This window comes from Argiope bruennichi, chromosome 11 (assembly GCF_947563725.1).
Source record: "Argiope bruennichi chromosome 11, qqArgBrue1.1, whole genome shotgun sequence".
Classification (NCBI taxonomy): Eukaryota; Metazoa; Arthropoda; class Arachnida; order Araneae; family Araneidae; genus Argiope; species Argiope bruennichi.
In genome coordinates, this window is record NC_079161.1 from 99,504,602 (window position 1) to 99,527,075 (window position 22,474).

The window sequence follows — 22,474 nt, forward strand, 5'->3', positions numbered from 1 at the left end:
TTCTTTGTTTTTAATAATTTTTTTTAATGTAATGCACAATTTGCAACAGTAAATTTTTAATGTTATGAAATTCAAACTCACTCATCAAAACATCCAATCACACCCTTTTGGCGAAGTTAAAATTTAGTTTTTAAAAAAGTGTTTTTTTTTTGGGTATTAATTCTGAAATAGGATTTTTCACTACTCCTTTATTTCATAGTATATACATTTTTTAATTTGTACAGGTTATAATTTATTTTAACTAATTCAATTCATGTTTTATCAATCTTGTCCAATAATAAGGTAAAATGTTTGAAAAATATGTACATTCCACATTAATATATAACAATCTAAGAATCCATAATTTGGGTGAGCAAGCTTATCACCAAAGGCAACTATTATAAGAAGCACAAATAAACTATAATTCATTCTCTGGCATGACAAATTCATTTATCTTAACTTCAAAGATGAATTATAAGTATCCTTTTTATTCTATATGTCAGTTTTAAAAACCAACATGATATAGATTTAACTATTCTAAAGTTTCTAAGTGACATTGTTGACAGCTTCTAATATAGCTAGAATTTGGAAGTGGATGAGGGTGCACCATTAGTTATTCAGGGTATCAAGAAGAGTATTAGCTGAGTTTCTTAATAATTAAATTTTCTATATTATTTTTACATAGTTTCTTGAATATGAAATTAATTTGAAGCCTCACATGACAAAAGGCATTTCAATCACAGGAGCCATCTATATTCTTTGTATATTCATCTAAATACAATTTTCCAAAATTTATACAGGAATATACTATAAAAACAGGAATGATGCAAATACAATTTATATAATAGTTATTAATTATAAACATTTTCATAAAAACAGTGTCTTTGTACTAGATAAGTAACAATTTAGTTTGTATCTTAGAGGAATTTTACTCAAATATTGAAGAAACAAACATGTCGGATTGGTTTCCCCCAAATTTTTATACATACTTTCTAAAAAGGATATTATCCCAGAGAATGCTTTGCATTGCATTGGCATACAATAGTAATGAAATATTAACCTATAGCCTGAATTTAGTATGTTTACTGAATCTACCATGTGAATCTTTGAATAATTTTTAGCAAGTGGCAAATACAAAAATTGAATTTGTGTTTTAAATAAGTTTTTCAACCAAATGAAACCAAAATTAGAGGCATAACTACATTTGTAGTTAAAAAAATCATATACTTAATTTGATATATTTAAATCTTTGCATTTTTATGTTATAGTGTTTCTTACTATACAGACTGGTAGACAGTCAACCACCTTCTTCAATTTGGCTCAAAACTTGACAGTTGTCTACAATAAAGATGCTACAGCTGCGTATCAAATTTTCTATCAAATAGCTCTCTTCTTTTTGTAATTATCATGCTGACTTATAACTGGACATACAAACTTTCTTAGAATGGATTTTGTTGAGTGTTTTTGAATTATCTTTTCAGAGACAGACTTTTCTCAAAGACGGATTTTTTCGAATTCAAAAGTAGTAAAAAATGTGGTGATTCTTCGAAATCTCGAGTTTGAATTTTTTGATGAGTACAATACTTTTTATATATTTTGTATATGTGCAAGTAAAAAAAAATTAACCAATATAAGAAAATAAAAAGAAAGAGAAATGAAATGCTTTTATATATCAATTTGTACATGTAAGAGGAGAGGGGGGGACGACGACTAATTAGCCTTATTAATGGGCAATGGATTTAAAGTTATTGCTTTATTTAAAGCAAGTAAAAGGTTTGTAAGTCAAATGGTCTATGTGGGGAAGTTTAATTATACAGAAATACACATTTACTTTCATTATTATCAGAAACCAAACTCCTTTGGTAGTCGACTGGTTTCCTAAGAATATTAGCTGCATATTATTTCAGTTAAATCACTTATGTATCATTTAATATCCATATTTCTGTATATAAAGTATTTTTAAATTGTGAAAGACATTTATGCATTGTATAGAAGGCATAATATCTGTTTTGTTTATAATGTACATGAGTATTCCAAACAGAATCAAGTCATATGTCATCACATTTACATGTAAACATAACTACTGCTCATGCTACCTAAATACCAACTGTACATTGTCTAATTTAAAAAATTTCTATTCTTATTTAGAATTTAAAATTTGTGATTGCTTACCATATTAAAATAATGTGTCATACTTCATTCATGTTAATCTAACAGTATTTTAGAGAGGTTAAAACATGTTAAGAAAATTTGAGAAAGGACAGTATAATCTGCCTGCATATCAGATATATAACTAAATATATTAGAAGGCCTTGCTTATAAATTTCATAAAAATATTCAATGAAATCAAACAAAGTAAGAATTAATGATACTAATGCCCAAGGATATGAAAAAACTTCTTGCTATAACTTGGAAAAATGGAAAGAAATACAATGTATATTTGAAACATATATGTAGAAACAATGAAATTTGTTTAAATTTCATTGCAATGATAAAAAGAATTATTGGAAATACTGATTAAAAACAATTGAAAGAAGTGAATATTGTTGGTGCCAATAAGTGAACAGAACGCTTCGCCTACTAATTTTGTAGCGCCATCAAGTGATCAAATGATATAACCATTTAGTGCGTTCCAGAGTGTTGAAAATAAAATAATGGTGATACAGTCCAAGAGCTTGTGTTTGATTTCTATGTGATTGAGTTTTCTAAAAGATGAGCTATCATGGACCAAAACATGGTCCAGTTAGCCGGAGTCGGCTTTGCATCTATTGAATAGCGATTCATTATTTGAAATTTGTGATTTAATAGTGGTGAATTGTCAATGATGACGAACTTGGTGCGAAAGTACCAAAAATGAGAACTCAGTTATGGATAATTGGTTTCCTGTGACAGCAGTCAAAGCAAAGAGGTAGGGACAATATTATCCTTTAAGTTATTAACTAATTAATTTCCCGAGATGAAGTTAATTTTGTTTTTGGTGAGTTATAATTATTTTCCCGAGACGAAGTTAATTTTGTTTTAATGAGTTTGGAATAAAATTGTGATAATATTGTTCTCTTGAATTATTTTGAGTTATATGTGTAAAATGTCGGATTTAGAAAAATTAAAAAAAAAAAAAATGAATTAAAACCCGTTGCCGAGGAAATAGGCTTAGTTATTACGGAAGGCATGAAAAAGAGTAAAAAAAGTCGTTTGGGGAAATTGTCATGTTCAAAAATGACAACAAAGTTGTTAAAGATGCTGTAGATCGAATAATAGGGAAAAAAACCCAAAAATCCGATCAAGATAGTGAAATAGAACTAGAGCGTCTCAGATTAGAGAGAACTGAAACAGAATTACAATTGGCGCAATTATGGGCTAATGAAAATAGTACTGACTTTCGTTAATCAGGGATGTAAAACCGAACCAGAAGAGTCACTGGATAGTTTATTAAAGTTTATGAGAATATTGTGTATTAAATCACCGAACAAAGCTCAGGACTGGCGTTTCCTTTTTACTTCGTTAGAGAGAGCATTTAGTACTAAAAAGGTACTTGAGAAGTTTAAAGCAGAGATTTTATTAAATTTGTTAGGGGAAAGAACTTGTAATATCCTAACTTATAATGCTGAGAAAGATTTAAATAATTTTGACGAAGTTAAATCAAATGTGTAAGAGAATTCGAACCAACAGCGCAAGCGGTTTTAGAGAATTTTAGAAATGCTTCTAAAGGTAACGAAAGTCATTTGCAATTCGCGTCACGCTTAATGACGAGTTTTGAATATTATTTAAAATTAAGAGATGTAACAGATTTCGGGACCCTAAAGCACTTAATGGTTTCGGATAAATTATTCCAAACGTTGGACAAAGAAACAGCAACTCATATAAATTATTAGACAAAATCAAAAGTGGTTTACACTTCTCGTATTAGGAGAAGAATGTGATCTGTATTATGCTTCCAAAGGCGAAATCATAAATGAGATGAAAAAAGGGCAAAATTATAACAACAAATTTAAACCGGCATCAAAAGTATTTTTCAATGAAGTGAAAAATAAAAATTGTGGTTTACACTTCTCGAATTAGGAAAAGAATGTGATCTGTATTATGCTTCCAAAGGCAAAATCATAGATAAAAAAAGGGCAAAATTATAGCAACAGATTTAAACCGGCATCAAAAGTATTTTTCAATGAAGTGAAAAATAAAAATTGTGATTTATGTCTAAAGAGTGAGAATCATCCGTTATATGCTTGTCCTTCATTTAAAAGACTTTTAAGAGACGTATAAGTTCTAATATAATTCAATGACTACTGTTGTTATGGCGGCGACGGTGAATTAATCGCGTCGGAAAAATCAGCTGTGTGTGATCGATACGCGAGTAAAGATTCCAGAATCAATTGACCTTGCGGATCCTAATTTTAATACTCCGGAGAAAATAGATATTTTAATTAGAGCTGAATATTTTTATGATATAATTAAGCCAAGAAAATTAAATGCTAAAAATGAGAATCTGACGTTACAGGACTCTGTATTTGGGTATATTGTAGGAGGTAACGTTTTCGCGTTCAGATAAATTGAATTCTAATTATTGCGGTTTAATATGTGAGGCAGAAGAATTAAATCCAAACGTAAGAAAATTTTGTGAGATTGAGGAAATAGGAAACGAATTATCTAAAAGTAAAGAGAATGCTATTTGTGAGGAGCATTATATGCGAACACAAAGAAGAGATGAGACAGGAAAATATACTGTGGCGATACCATTTAAAGTGCACTAGTCATGTCTAGGGAATTCCAAGAGATATTGCTCTAACCAAAAATATCTAAAATTGTATTCCGACTTTCTGAACGAATATGAGGAGTCAGGGCACATAAGCGAATTACAAGAAGAAACAGTTGAACCTGAAGTGACATATTATATGCTTCACCAAGGCATTTATAGGCCTTAAAAAAAGAAAGCACAACTAAATTACGTACTGTGTTTAATACGTCCCTTGACTATCACTGGGAAATCGCTCAATTCAATTCAATATAACGGTGGAGCGATTTAAGATGATCTATTTACATTGTTATTTAGATTCAGAAAGCATATATTTGCATTTACTGCAGATACTCGTCAGATGTATCGTATGATTAATATAGATGAGAGTCAAAGAAATCTCCCAAGAATTTTATGGAAAGAGGGAGCTAATGAGCCCGTTAAAACGTATCAGCTAAATACTATTACCTACGGAACGGTTAGTGCTCCTTATCTAGCCATGAGAACATTCAAATAAATTTCCATGGACGAGGGAAAAACTTTCCAAGTGTTGCATCAGTCTTGTGTCATGACATTTATATGGACGACGTTTTAAGTGGAACGAGTACATTGGAAGAGGCAAAAACTTTCCGACATCAACTTGTTGACATTCTGAAAACCTACCAGATGTCATTATACAAGTGGTGTGAGAATACTTCTGAGCTTATCCCAACCACGGAGAAAGAGTATCTTTCATCTATGGATGAAATTAAGACTTGAGGGATTGTCTGGAAGGCTAAAACTGACTACTTTACCTTTAAAGTAGATGTAGAGCAAAATCCTCATCCTACCAAAAGATCGGTCTTATTCATTATCGCTACACTTTTTGATCCACTTGGGTTGCTTGGCTCAGTGATCACTAAGGCAAAAATCTTCAAGCGATAATTGTGGTTGCTCAAGATTGATTGGGGTGAAATGCTTCCCGCGAAAGAAGCTGGCGAGTTTGTGATATCTTTAACAAACTTAAATGACATTAACATTGAAAGATGTCTCGTTATTCCAAACGCGGAAGTGACTGAGCTTCATGGATTTTGTGACTTGTCTGAAACTGCAGATGCAATGATTGCCACTTTAAAAGGCTTTTTTTAGCAGAAGAAGTGCTAGTTCCTCTATCTGTTCTGATAATGCAACTAATTTCAAAGGGGCCAATTCAGACTTAAAACACTTACAAAATATGATTGGTAGACCTCCAGAACCATTAGCTAATTACTTAACAACTGAACAAGTGACGTGGAAATTTATTCCACCAAGGTCACCCAACTTTGTTGGCTTATGGGAAGTGGGAGTTAAATCTTTCAACTGCCATTTCAAGAGAGTTGCTGGTAATGCATGTTTAACAATGGAACAGTTTTTGACTATTGTTATTCAAATTGAAGATATTCTAAACAGTCACCCACTGACACCTTTGTCATCTGATCCAAACAATTTTGACCCCAGACCCTTTTCTTATCGGCCATCCCATAAACAGTATTCCTGATCCAGATTATTCAGAGCAAAAAGATAACCTTTTATCTCAATGGAAAAAAATAAGCAAAATGGTCCAAATAATTTGGGAAAAAAATGGATATTAGATTATTTAAATAATTTGTAAACCAGATACAAATGGTAGTTTGAGAAGCAAAATGTTTCGAAAAATTCTATGGTTCTTTGAAAGGATGATAACCTCTCCCCTTGCCAGAGGACAATGAGAAGAATACAAGATTTAATTTATGGATCAGATGCCAAAGTCAGAGTAGTACTTGTAAAAACTCCACAAGGAGTTTAAAAAAGAGCAATTTCAAAGATTTGTTTATTACCATGTGAATAAAATCAATGTATATGTGGTATAATTAGTTATTGTATTTAAACTGGTATATAATGCATATTCAAGTTGTTCATCGTACCAATTGAAATATATCTTCTCTTTTCAGAAGTGATTTGTATACAATGTTCAATTTTATTTTAAGTATGTAATTTTTTTGTATTCTATGCAAGATAATTGTTGATTTTTTTGCATTGTCTAATTAAACAATGTGCTAAATTTTTATTTCTGTAATGTTCTGAGATTTTGAAATGATATTTCAAGGGGGACGGAATGCTGGCACCAATAAGTCAGTAGAATGCTCCGCCTACTAATTTTGTAGTGCTATCAAGTGGCCAAATGATATAACCCTTCAGTGTGTTTCAGAGTTTGAAAATAAAGCAATGATGATATAGTCCAAGATTTTGTGTTTGATTTCTATGTGATTGATTTTTCTAAAAGATGAGCTATCATGGGCCAAAACAAATATTTAAGGGGGGGAAATGCATGACAATTGAAATTTATCATTAAAAAATAATTTTTTGATTTTTAAGACAGTATAAAAATAATTGCGGTGTGTTTCTGGAAGTAATCAACCAATCCCCTCAAAAAGCTTGTCTTAATAATGAAAATTTTAAAACAAAATTGTTTTGAGATCCTAATTTCTACCCCACTCCCCCCCCCAATAAATCTGCATAAAATTTGTTAACTCTAGATCCAATAATCTTCACTAAAGAGTGCCAACACATATACTTTTATTGTAAGTAGAGTTACACAAAGAATATTTATTGCTTCAATTTTATTTCAGTTACCATATGCATAACTTGTTCTTCCCAATTCCTTAAGTAATGCATTTTTAAACTGTGATAGACATTTAACCTATAATATTTTAGTAGTCTTACCTGTGTATTTTGCATCACCTTCTCAGCTATTAGTTTATGATTAGGGCTGTGGCGATTTTCGATTTATCGAAATCATGATCATGAATAATAGTTCACTATGAATCGCGATACAATAAATCATTATTTACAATTAATTTACGTTTTTGATTTCGTTTTGATTACCAGCTAGAATTTATTTTTTGTTACTCTTCATTCTTTTTCACCTTCATACAGAATTTTTGTTACTATTTCTATAAATACTGTTCTAATATATAAAAATACGTGTTTCAGGTATTTCATTTTGGAATAAACTGTTTTTTGTTCCTAACTGAATGACACCATTAAGGAAAAATAATTGAGATTATCAGAAGGTTGTTGACTGTCCTTTATTTAAATGCTAAATATTCATCTTCAGAAACAAAAGCAAAAAGGATTAATTCGGATTAAATCCACAATTTTATTCACAGCTTGCATTTTCACACTCAAACGTATTAGCTTAAAAAAAAAGAAGCTCCTAATTAATTTTTCAAGACAACAGATTTTGAACTAATGATTTATTAAAACTACTTAATTTTACTTGTTAAAAGCATTATGTTGCTTCCCCCCTTTTTTTAAAAAAAAGAATGATTGCAACATGCAGATATTGTTTTAGCGTTGACACACTTTATAAAAAGGGTTTTAACACAATTATTTTCTATTTTTATTCAAAAGAAAGCAAATATTTTTATTATATAACTTGAAACTTCTTTTTATTTGTAGTTGTTTTTATCAGTCAATATTTTTAAGAGATGCTATTTATAACTTATAACAGCAATATATAAATAATGATATCACAATATATCGAAAAATATCAGAATGTGTTGGATGATATATCGCAATGATGAAGTTCAGTCATCATCCAGCCTAGTTTATGATCATGTTTAAATTTAAACTTTAATTAATCAAACAGCATGTTAATCATATTAAAATACATTAAAAAATACAAAATATAGTAATTCGGCATTTCATATTTGGTTAATATCCTAGTAGTCTTTATTTACAGTTCCAGCAACAAAATTTAAATGCACAATATTATTAAAATAAATTACAGTAGATGAAATGGCAATATATTTTTTATACATCAAATTACCAATGAACAGAAATAAATGAAATTACCAATGAACCATAAATGAGGAAACTATAAGATTTAATTTAGCTTTACTTATAATAATAATATTGCAAGTAATATGGATACAAAAATAAATTATTATGACATTGCTAGCAATTATAGTTGATACAGATATTTGTTGGAAAATACATTTTCAAATTATAGTTAAAAATGTTTAAAAATAGTTAAAAATGGGAAAAATGTGTAAAAGTTAATCGATACTAAAGAAAATTCACCGCCATATGTTTAAGACAATGTAAAAGTTGTTTCCATCAAAACATTCTTGGTACTTGTGTATTACTTGTCTTTGGAAACTTTTGGCTTAACTATATATTATTAAGGAATATAGTAAATATGCTGACATGGCTTCTTTGTACAAAAAACATGATGTCTCTGACAATTAATTACTGGCATAAAGTTAATTTCACATTCCTGATGATTAAAAAACATTTTAAATCAGTTTCTAAATTAGGGAGAAAAAAAACAAAAACATAAGCAGGATTCATAACTTTCTAAAGTATATCTCTGCAAAATTAAGTTAAATTACATTCAGTACTTTACACTGTAAAATGCTTAAATACACATAGACCAGAATTACTTGTATGTGAGAACTAATAAACTTATATATGAGAAAATGACGGAAAGTAGAAATAATAAACTAAAAAATAAAAGAATGTGAAAATATTGGTTACTTCTTAAGATTTTATGTAGAAACAGTTTAAACAAATAAACAAACCAAAAACTTTTTGGACTTTTCTTTCCTTACTTTTCATTAAAAAAAAAACTATTTCAAATTATACATATAAAAAAACATTTATGCTTACTAATGTTAATATTGAAGTATTCGATGAGGGATGGAAATCTTTTCAGAACCCATTTTGTATCAATTATCATGCCCTTTGGTTTGACACTTTCAATGCCCAAAGAACTGTGATAAAAACAGAATTTTAAATCTTTTAATTGGTTAACATAATGTAAGAGGATAGCAATAAAATTTATGCATACATAAATTATAAAAATATTATCATAAATTATGGAAATACAAAAGTGCAAAACGGAAAAATTCCTATTCCTTTTTTTAAGAGGGGTGAAAAACTATTTGAATATTGGAGATATTACCATTCTTGCCAAACAATAAACATAGTATCAGCTTGAAACAAGCAAACAAACAAAAGAAAACTTTATAAAATAATGAAATGAGCCAAATATAAACAGCAAAAAATAAAAAAATGGTTAATTGGACAATAAAATGAATAAAGTTGCACAAAATGCAATTGAGATATTAAAAATATTGTAGATTTATTACATAAAAGAAAATAAGATGATCTCAAGAAAAATAAATTTCAATTTTGAAAAGGCTTAGTTCTGAGGCGATATATCACATCTGGATATTCCATAATATTACTTAATAATTGTCTTTTATTGCATTTAAAAATTTAAAAAGCAATGCAATTTTTAAAATTACATACATTTTTTTATTCCACATTTCTTTTATTGATCCTATTATTATTATTATTTTTTAAAATTCTGCATTTTTTTCTACAAGTTACTTTTCCTTTCTTGTTTCTTGTGTGAATTTTAAATTATATAAATACAATACATAGCTGATGAGTAAAGAAAATTAGTAATTAAATAACTGAATATTTATAATAAACTAGGCAATAGAACAAATTTAATTTGTAAGTAAATGTGTTAGAAGTTGAAATAGAATTAAAAAAAAAATAATATTTTGAAAATATTAAAAACAATTTGTTTATGCTCTAAACCAGTAAAGGCATAGAGCACAATCACTATAATATATATTTTTTAAAGAAGCACAATAACAATCCTTTACATTCATTGATATGTCTTTCATTTCAACATAAGATACGGGTGCACACGCACATACACACAATAAATGGTAATGGTAAGATATTCCTTTCAAATTTACTTTATTGGTTAGATGATGCAGAATAAAAATAAACATATCTTACTCAACAAACTCCCGAAGAACAAATCCATTTTTACTTAAGTTATCCAGAGTCCTAATGAAATGGGATTGCAAATGTGGAGTCTTGTTCAAATAAGCCTTTACACATGAGTCATGTCCAAGGAAGAACAATGGAAAAACACACTAAAATTAAAAAATAAGTCAAGATGTTGGAAAAAAAAAGATACAAACAGAATGAATCAAACAAAAGAATTTCACAAAAAAAATCTATAGCAAAAAACTTTACAATAATCAAAAGCCATTAAAATGTTTATATGTTAAAGATAAAACAAACAATTGTTGGAATCATATCACAAAGTCAATGGCTGAGCATTGTAAAGTATATAGTGTTATGTCATGCATAGTTCACTTTATAATGCAAGTTCACCAGTGAATGAAAGATAAAATTTTTTATTCTATATAATGGATATATCTTAAAATCAACAAATATTATCATCTACAACATGAATGCTCTAATCTCAACAATAAGTAATAATATTTATAGCAAAAATCTTATATTAAATTAATATAGCTACTAAGAAACTTGAAAATATTATGGAATCAGAAAGGAAAATAAGTGACATGATTTTAACATGAGAAATCCATATTTAGATTAAGGATTAAGAAGACATTAAGAAGATTTATTTCTCATATACAACTTTTGCTTAAGAGTTTTTACTTATACACCAGGAGAAATAAATCAACAAATACAAATCTGTAACTGTCAACTTATTATGAATTGACTAGTTCAGCACATGATTTATATTCCATTCTACTTGTACGAGTCATAGATATTCACAAGTCTGAAACGGGAGGTTAAAACAATCACAATCAGATATACATTTATAAATAGGTCTTTATAGGGTCAAATATATATATGTAAGCATAATTTTTGAAGCAGAGTCGTGGCCGAAGAGAGAGAAACTTTGAATTTTTTAAATTTTATTTCATTCCAAGAGGCATGGGTTATGTGCAAGCAGCACAGACAAAACACATTTGGTCACAGCACAACACAAGAGCAGAAGACAGTGAAAAAGTGGCAAGAGAGGGAGAATATTTTCCTTATATATTGTGCTATTATATACTTTGCTTATTATATTATATGCACTATTTCTTATATACTGTGAGATTTTGATAGGGATTTCCTACATGTGTTGAATTTAGGTAAGGAAATTATAGGGATCTTTTAAAAGAATTTGCTTAGGTCAGCAATTTTTATCCCTTCACTCAGAGCATGTGAAACACTGACAAAAGCATTTTTATAGAGCTTTCTGTTGCATTAATTAAACAGAAAAAGTGAAATGAGATTAGGAAATAAGAGAATATTTTAGAATGAAGTTAATATGTATTCAATTGAGCTAAAAATTAGGAGATAAATTAAGGTTAAATTAGATTTTAAAATATCATTACACATATATATGTATGTGTGTATTTAAACATAATTTTGCAGACGCATGGTCGAAAAGAAGATACCTTTGGATTGACAAAAAGATGTGCCATTCACATCTCAATACAAGAGCAAAGAAACAATGATTTTACTATGCTTTACAATGATTTTGATAAGGATTTCTTTGACATATGCCAATTTCGGAAAGAGAATCTTAGGTACCTTTGAGTGAAATGTGTATGTGAAAGGGAATTTTATTCTTTCACTCAGGATTTTCATGAGAAATTGCAATAGTCATCTGTTTTCTACAGCATGTATTAAATAATTAAATAAAATAGGATTCAAATAAAAAAAATAAGAGAGCATTTTAGAATATGAGCTAATTTAAGATAAAAATGAGAAAATCAGTTAAGATTTAGATCAAATTAAATATATTAAGATATATATAACTTTTATACATAACAAAATGAATATTTTAAATACGATATCTAATTTTTCGTTCATACTGTAAATTACTTATATTTATTACTTCTTCGGAACTGTTTAACGAAATTGTGTATTTAATGATACCTTAAACTAAAACATTCATAATATTTAAGCAGATTCTTTTAGAAAAATTTATGGAATGATTCAGCTTAACATTTTTTGCTTTTGCTAGTTATCTTATATATATTTGGAATTAAACAGCCTTTGTTAATTTTGTTTGATAGAAAATTCATTCATATTGATCAGCAAAATCTTTCAATTTCACAATTTCCATTTATTATTTTAAATTACCCCTTTTTTTAGCGATTTTTGCTCATTTCTGAATATTATTGAATTTTCTTCAGAACATTTCCTTAAATGAAAAAAGATTTTTATAAGTTATTTACAGTTTTAATAATCATAATGGTCACATGATATGAATCATACGATTTGTAAATAAATTTAGAGAGAAAATCAAGTTAAGCTTAATATTTAACCCTTTTGCTGTTGACCCAGGCCAAACAGTTGTGCAAATGGTTTCTGTTTCAAATGAAGGATGCAGGATGTAAATGAATTATTACTAAGGATGTCCTCACTTTACATTTGGTATCTCTTATTTAAATAGAAACTGCTAAACCAGTATAGAATTTTGACCGAGTCAATAGTGAGAGAGTTAATAAAAAAATAAAGCAAATCTATTGAAAATCGATGTGATCTGCTTAACATTATGCCTTCAAAAATATATTCTATGCTTTTGAATTGTAATTAGTTGATTAAAAGTTGTCAGTACTAACTCATATTATCATTCTTTTCATCTAACATTAACATTAGAAACTTAATATTTAGTATTAAAAAGAAAGTAACAATTCAGATCTTTATTAACTGTAATTTGTGGTATTTTTTTAATGTTTTCTTAAAAGACATTCTAATTAAATCTTGTAAACTGAACTTTCTAGAATAATGCATGCTCAGATTTAGAAATGTATGGGAAAAAATGTAAATAACTGTAAATGACTTTTATATTATTCATTCATCAATATTCATATTTTCTTTCTTATTAAAATTTCACAAATATTTTTGGAATTATTACATCCCTCCCCTCCATTTTGATTTCTACTCCTACTGCAGCAGGCATCCATAAATAAAAAAAATTACAAGTAATATTTTATCATGTTGGTAAAATCTGGGATTCATTTTGAAACCACTAAGTAAAAGGTGACAAAAGAGAACTCATGCATTTAATGAGGAGATTTTTACACTAAAATTAAGTATCTAGACTTCTCTTTTTAACATTAGATGGTTGGTGAGGTATCAAAGTAGGAGAGTAACTAGTAAAAAAACTACTGATCAATTACAACCAAAACCTTTTAGCTAACAATTATTAACTATATGTTAAAAACAACAACCAAGAAACGTGCAGTTCTGTATCAACATTTTCAATCTCATTATCATGTTTCTTTATGAGCTTATTAGTATTATTAATTTAAAATATTAAGCATTTGTATAAGCTACACTATATGCCATGTTATTTGGAAAACAAATTTAACAGTCCAATTTCTTAATTAGTATACTTTTTAATTAAAATTAACTTTGAATACAAATCTCTGAATCTATAAGAATTTTTTTAAGCAATATCATTACATTAACAAATTGTATTATAGACAAGAATTAAAAGTTGTTGAATCTATCTTATCATAACAGAAACTTAAATTACAAAACTATTTAAATACATATATAATAACAAAAATAGTAAATAAAAATCTCAAAGTTTATTAAAAAATGAGATAAGCTAGACGTACTTACACTTTCTAATGGAATTTCACTTTCTAGATTTAAAGCTGATATAAGATGGTATCCCTAAAAACCAAAGTTACAGAATGAAAAAATTACAAATCGCTCATTATAAAATATTAAAAGAATAATCACGAAGAAACATCACAGTTATTATAATGGAATAAAAATGAAACTTTTAGTTTCATTTTGAATTATGAAGTTCATAATGCTTTCTCAAAAATTTAATCAATATAAAAATAATATTTCATCTCAACTTTTAAAAAAAGTGAAAAAGCAAATTTCTCTTTGTGAGTTAACTCCAGATTGTTCCTGTTAATCATTACATTATACACTATCTACCAATAAGTAATTGGACAATTGTGATGAAAGAGATAAACAGAATTTTTTCATATTCAATAATTGGTAGAACCTCCACCTCAGGCAATTACAGCTTCTGAGACATGTTTCACAAGCGTTTGGATGATGAACAATGATATTTTTTTCCACTCAGCTTGGAGAAGACATGGAAGTTCTTTTACCAATTTTGAACGATTGCTGCACCCCTTAATTTGGAGATGCAACTCATCCCAGATATTTTCTATACAATTCAAGTCTGAACTCTGGGCAAGCCAGACCAGTCGGATTACCCCACTGTCATCATACCATGGACAGGTATATACAATGGTAATAACAATTATCCAATCCATAAAATTACCACAGCGTATCAAACACATTGTTGTCTAAATAGTGGAGTAGGAGTTGATGTTGAGCTTATTATGAATTGGGGACTCAGTCTATACTATGAGAAACATCCTCAGATCATAATTCTGCCTCCATCAAATTTTACTATTCGCACAATGCATTCTGGCAAAAGGTGTTTTCTAAGCATATGCTAAACCCAAACTCTGCCATCCAACTGGTAAAGACCGAACCTTGATTCATCACTCCAAAGAACCTGTTCCCACTCATCCCTGGTCCAATTTCGACATGCCTTGCACCCCCTCAACTGAGCAGCATGGTTAGAGTTTGTAATCAAAGGCTTATGGGCAACAGTACAACCATGGATACCAGGCAAACATGCTTCATTGAGGATGGTTTTTATTGAAACAACAGTCCCAGATGCTTGTTGGAACTCTGTAGTATGTGAGCCATCGGTTTGGTGCAGTTTTTCCAAATTTATTTGGATAGCACTCGTCAATCCTTTAATTTCTTGAGTATACCTGGTTGATGCACATTGCCACTCACTACTCAATTTCCACTTCTTGATCATAAAAGCCACTGTTGATTTGGGAATGCTTAACTCCCTAGACATATCCTTTAAGGATCGGCCATTTCTATGATATCCAATAATTGCACTTTTCTTGAAGTCAGGCAGCTCTAAATTTTGTGACATCTTGCATGCAACTAATGCCAATGTTATTTCCTACTCGGCATTGAAATACAGAAGGCATAACGTAGATGAGGGTTATACTTAATTTTGTTTTCATTTAACAATTCTACAAAATTGGGATATTTGTGTATGAACAACCTGTATTCTATCAGCATAAAAATAAAACAAAAAAAATGTATTAACACACTATAAAATGATTCACTAAATTGCAACAAATTTGCTTTGTAAACTTCTAGAAGACATAATAATAATTTTTTTAAATATAATTTTGTTAGAATTGTATATTGACTGGTTACATAAATAACAATGACATATTGCATTTCTTTAAGAACCAATGTATAAAATCTTTTCTGATTTAAGAATTTAATGCCTTGTAATATCAAATGTTAAAACACAAATCTGCTTTATTTTAAAATAAATCAATACACATCTTTATCTTTTTGCCAAATAAATTTTCACATCCATGGTGATTTCAGTACTTTATAAAACAGGAATACATAAATGCACCAATTTTGATGATAGTTCAATAGAAAATTAATGACAAATGGAAATAAAAGGTAGTGTCCCCAGGGGAGGTAAGTTACAATCTTGTTAAGCATTAAGTTGTATTAGCATCAGGATTTATGTTGTGACATATTGCATTTGATCTACTATAACTAGTAAAAATCAGGAAAGTAAAACTGGTTCTTTTGTCAAAGTACCTCCAAACACCTGAGGTAGAAGTTTGACACAGGAGGTTGATTGTCCTTAAAAGGACTTTTAGGTGGTAATTGAGTTTGTAACTTATTAAGTAACAGTAAATTTACCAGTTTTTGGTTCATGCAGTTTAAGAACGTGGCGATACAACTGTAACTTTCTCTTCTTGATTGCTACTCCTCAGTCATGCAATACTGCAATTTTTCCATTAGATGGATTATGAATTATTACAATACAATGTTTGAAATCATCTGTATATTGACTTGAGATCACACAAATAATATTTTCCTAATAACAATCTGAATAATTCAATTAACAGAAAAGAGCAATGTCGGAACTGAGCATTAATAGAACGATGGCATAAAGAATACTGTGCTATTACGATTGGACATCACTAGAATAGTACTATTCTGTGATGCCAATTATTGGCACTTCATAGAGCTAATCTCAGAACATTTTGAAACATCTATATAATTAAAAGTTGATGCACATATATATAACATGTTTCCTCCTCCCACTAAAGAAACCCAAATATAACAATTCTTGAGAGCAAATTCAGCATACTTTTTTTATACACCAGCATTTTTACAACAAAGGAATGAATTGCTAAAAATTCCATTTTGTTGAAAGTTGACATTTTGTCAAAATAATAAAATTAAATAAGTATTTTTAAAAAGCAAACTTTCATTAGTATACTAATGAAGAAAATAACTTTATAATAAGAAAATCTGAATATCAAAGCAAATACTACAACTCACTAATATAAATAATTTAAGAAAATTTATATAGACCCATAATATATTTTCTTATTAAAAGAGCGATTCAAAATTTTCTTTCTCATAATATACATTATGGCTTGTTCCTCATTATATATAAATATGGGTTATTCCTTATTGTATTGTTTTCAGCACTGTGTACTTATATGCGTTTTGGCTTTATTTACAGATTTTTGACTAACCACAAGGAAAGTTCTAACCTCAACCTTTACATTTATATTTAGATATCTTCCTTTCCACAAATTGGGTTCAAATTTTAATATAGATATACAAGTTTATTCACAAAACTGCATATAAAATTTCATTATCCAAGTTATTATGTTTCAGTTATCATTTTCTTATACATGCGAATTTTCAGACTTGTTGATGGATTTGATCCAACATTTAAAGCATGTATACATATTTTTGATAATGGAAATATGCACCAATTTTCATTTATCTAATCCTTTTAATTTTTGAGTTATATATGCAAGCATACAAGCAGTTTTTCTTCAGATATACAACATCAAAAATTTAATAGAAATTTACAAAATCGCTATTAGGATCAAATATTTAATTTAATCTCTTATAGTTTGATGCATTTTTGAGGTTGCCATTTCCAAAGAGCCACAGACAAATATAAACCCTAAAAATTCATTTTGTGGTTTTGGAGAATTCTAATATACAGAGCACTATCACAATTTCAGGATTGAATATATTGACGATTACAATACTTTCTTTTTATAATGTGAAAGCAAATGGGGGTGGGGAAGGAGAATTGCTTCTTTAAAGTATATTAACAAAATTTTTAAATTTTTATAAAAAAATTATTATTTTAGTGTTATATTTTACTATTATAAGTACTAAGGAATTTTGAAATCAATTTTTCTTAAATTTACTACTAGATGATATTTTGTATTGAATCAAAACTATTATAATTAAAAGTTAATTTTTACAGGGTGGCCAGCATTTCTGCTGTATGAATTTCTCTGACTTTTTTTCTGATGTTTCCAATATCTCAAAAACAATGACATTTTATTCTCTTTAATTAATGCAAAATATGTTCTTAACTGTATTTGAAAAATTAATTTCTACTCTTTTACCTAAAATCAATGCAAAATAAAATTTAGTGCATAGGGGGAAAAAATTACTTATTGAATTTCAGATAAGTTTCAATTATGTAAACTCTTCCCTTTTTTGCAAATATATTAGTCAACACTAGAAGACATATATTAGTCAACACTAGAAGACATATATTAATCAACAATAGAAGACATATATTAATATTACAACATATATTAATCAATTCCATCTAGACCGACTTTTAACCAACCACTCATATCTTAGAACTGTTTATCAAATGTGCTCATGAAAAATGCAGTACAAAAATGCACATTAGTACAGTGCTTAAGAATGAAAAATTTGTTACTTTCCATTGGGTTCTCCCTTATTCATACTGTTTACCAATACGGTAATCAGGATTTAATAATAATTTTACTAACATAAAAAAATTTTCCTTATAAATAGGAAATGAAATTTCTATCAAAATAAGAAAATTTTTTCAATGATATCAAAATTGCATTGACTTTTAGCTCACCAACTGTAATAAAAAAATCAGTTGTATGCTGGCCAATGCTTAACCTGTAAAATAAAGAAAAAATGAAAAATTGGCCCGAATCATTTTTTTCGTCTTCATTGCAGAAGAAAAATGTTTCAGAGGCATAAATTTCAAAAAAAAAAAAAAAAAAAAAAAAAAAGATGAATTTTGTAAATTTTTATAGCAAACAGTTTCATATACATCAAACCATATAAGAAAAATGCTGCCCTTCTATTAAAAAAAAGAGGCATGTGTACCTATAATGCATCAAACAAATTAATTTCTTGCATTTAACAGAATTTTAAAATTATTGAGCATTTTGTTGAATGTACAGGAAATTTTAAATGAACACGAAATAAAAAAAGTGTTAAAAGAAAATATTAGCAAAAGTGTCCATTTCATGATATCCATATGAAGAATTTAGAAATCAGTGTTCATAATGTTTAAAAATAAACAAAAAAAAAAAAAAAAATTACAGAAATAATAGCAAAAACGTTCAATATTTCATAATTCAACAAAAAGATATGGGACTTGTAATAATTGGATAAAGACTTGTGGAATTATTATTGTAAAATATTTATTTAATTAAAATAAATTGCTTTGGAGTTATAATAATGGGTCAATATTTTGCATCTAGTTTTGCATATTATTACCCAAAATTTATACTTTTGCTCATAACATCTGGTATGATTGATTTGACATTCAAAGGAAGGAAGAAACGGGAGGAGGGTATAGCTTCATATATATCTTTTTAAATAGAAGAGACACATTAAGCTAAAAATCATAACAATAACAGGAGCTGGACTTTAATTAGTGTGCCTTTTCCTATAGTAAGCAAAATCATTTTTGCTAATTATGTTGCCAACATGGCATTCTAAAAAGAAATAATAAATAAATAAACAAACTTTTTGCAAAAATACTATATATTTATACATATATGTAATAAACTAGATACGGTGGTTATCTAGTTTATTGCATATATGTTTGCATTATGGTTTTCTTTCTCGTCCATATTCTGTTTTAGACTATCAGTAAAAGTTTGATTTTTATTTGTTGCCAATGATGTTTAATTCAACTTACATATAATTATGCAAAATTTAGGAGCTGTAAGATAAGAACAACATGTCATATTTATAAATAAGAAATTTTTAAATACAAAGAGAAAAAGTATTAGGAAAATATTAAAAAATTCAATAAAGCCTTAATATAAAATATCTTTTCTATTTATTATGAAATTAAATATTAAGACTTTTCTTACCGCCATAAATCTCTTTTCTGACAACAAACGGCTTGCAACATATTTCACATGTTCTTTTTCTTCTTCTAAATGAAAAATTTCACAAACGAGTTTAATACAATTAGCACTTGAAAACAGCAATACTTTGTTCAATGCCTCAATTTTTTGTCTTTTTGTTGGTAAATTTGAAATATTTCTACTTTTACACCAATCTTTAAAAGATTCTAGGATGGCAATGGGTAGTTTACCAGGTTTTCCCTTCTTGGGATATTTCTGATGACTGTTATAAAAGAGGTCCATAACAAAAGAAAATTGATTTGTTTGCTTGTCCAATATATTGAATAGAACATTATTTAGTGTTTTATTCCTTTTCAAATGGTCTTCTAAAGTTGCTATATAAGGATATGGAATAGTAGATGGTTTATTTTCTGGATTTTGCATCACAGCTGAAAAAAGAAAAAAATTAAAATAAAGATGTAGAAAATTAATATGTAACTGCATTCAATCAAATATTTTAGCAATAAAAATCAAGTAATTGGAATAGCTATGAAAATTATTTATATCAATGTTATTTCATTTTGACATTCATTTAGAAACATAAAATGTAAGAAAGAAAACCAATTGTAAATAGCACATTTATTACTGAAATTTATAGATTTAACAATCCTAACAAACTAATTGTAAAACTGTTATAAAAGATATCATATAGATAAATACCATTTACAAAAAAGTTCTCATTAATAAAGATTAAAACCCTTTTTCAGATAATTATTAAAATACTATTTAATGCATCGAACTAAACATAATAATGTTAGGTTTCACATAATTAATCAAGTAACAGCATTCTATTTACAGGATAGTTATATTTTGTTTCTTTGGCTAAATCACATTTATTCTATTTTCTCTTTGTTCTATTTTTTGCTTTACTTAAAAAGTCAATATTCAGTCTTAAAGTTCTATTTAAGAATGTTTAGATTTTCCATTAGAATATACAATACCCATCAGAAAGATTTTGAAGTCAAAGTATTGTCATTTTAAAATTTTTTTTGCCTTTTATTTTTGAGATAATGAGAGTAATTAAAAAGTAATTTCTTTTACTGATACTTTATTACATTTTAAAAATAAAATATGGAAAAGTCTTTATATATAAATATATAAGATTTCTATATTTTTCAACGACAACACTCTCTTATCAATTTAATCAAAATTTAATTTTATGGTATAGTTAAGTTTGGTGTTTCCTACTTAACTGAAAGAAATTTACAAAAATCTGGCTTTAAATTGAGTATTAACAGCTTAATTTTTCTTTGACACAAATATAAGCTGTAATTTTAATTTAAAGAATATATTTAACAGTGCCATTCTAACTTAAAATTTAAGTGTTCTATGGGATATATACTATAAATACTCTAATAATATGTTTATTTTTTTGTTCCATGAGTGTTAGCCATTCTCCATTTTACTGAAAATGTGGCAGCACAAATTTTCGTGGAATTCACCATGTAAGAAATTGAAAATTTTCTAAAATTTTAAAAGTGAGTAAAATCTAAACCATTAAAAAAAGCATAATTTATTATATTTATGAAATGAATAAAACTCTTATGATTATGGGTATCAAACCATAATCACAGGATGGTTATGGAATGTTGTTGAATGAATGAATTGTTATGGAATGACTGTAGTGTTATTTTTTAAAAATTAGGAATAAAATTTATTTATAATTAAAAAATATATATAATTAAACTTATTTAATTAGAAATAAAGCTTATTTATAATTAAATAAGCTATGATACTTTATGAATATATTGAAGATCAACTAGATTAACTAAACTCTGTCACCAGGTGGCATTACCATACAGGCCAACTGAGATTAAAAGTTCTAGGCAAAATTGGAGTCACCAAAAGGTAAGACAAAAAAAGGCAATACTTGGGGAAAAGTTCTGACTAAATCCTGCAATTGGGTGTTTTAAAACAGCATTATTATAAAAAGAAAAATTAAAAAGCAATTGTTTTCTTATGAAGAGAATGTATTAATAATTCAATGTTCATATAGTTTAGTAAAATGGACCTAAAATTTTAAAAAAGTTGATACATTTTTAGGATTTGAATTTATGAATAAATCACATAAAAACTTTTAAAATGTTTTATTTTCTTTTACCAATTTCATATTTAAAGTTACTAAATTAATCAAATTTAAAGATATGTGAAATGAAATAAAAAAATAACCTGAATTAAAAATTTGCCAAATTTCTATCTCTTTAAGGAAAATAAATCCTCAAAAAGTGTTGAATAAGATATCATGAAAGTGTTATAATAAATAGGTTTGGGCAGAAAACAATACCAACATCATCCAATCACCATATCCAAAGAACTAACCATCATATCATAAATTTCTAATTTCCACATTTGAGATGACCAAAAGATGGGGCATACAGTTATAAAAAAAGAAACCAGAATATTTGATTTCATCCCACTCTTAATGACACAAAGTTTGATTTCATATTTATTGAACATTATTTCATAATCTTTGCATTCTGAGACTGCAGATCTGTTATCAGCATTTGGACTACTAAATAATGCTCTGCTTAATATGACTGTATACCAAGCAAATGCAAAGATCTGCTATTTGTTATTCCAAAGATTTCTGAGC

General features: G+C 27.8%; 1 protein-coding gene across 4 annotated transcripts in view; it reads right to left on the reverse strand.

Annotated features, from left to right (window-relative positions):
• LOC129957201 (exonuclease mut-7 homolog) overlaps positions 1-22,474 on the reverse strand; it is a 102,936-nt gene that overhangs the window by 78,899 nt on the left and 1,563 nt on the right. For all 4 annotated transcript variants that reach the window (XM_056069412.1, XM_056069413.1, XM_056069414.1 and 1 more), the window contains exons 2-5: positions 19,846-20,270; positions 14,180-14,233; positions 10,529-10,668; positions 9,380-9,483 (exon numbers count right to left, since the gene is read on the reverse strand). In XM_056069412.1, the coding sequence (XP_055925387.1) occupies positions 9,380-9,483; positions 10,529-10,668; positions 14,180-14,233; positions 19,846-20,265 (718 nt within the window). In that variant the 5' untranslated portion in view covers positions 20,266-20,270. The remainder of the gene's footprint in view (positions 1-9,379; positions 9,484-10,528; positions 10,669-14,179; positions 14,234-19,845; positions 20,271-22,474) is intronic.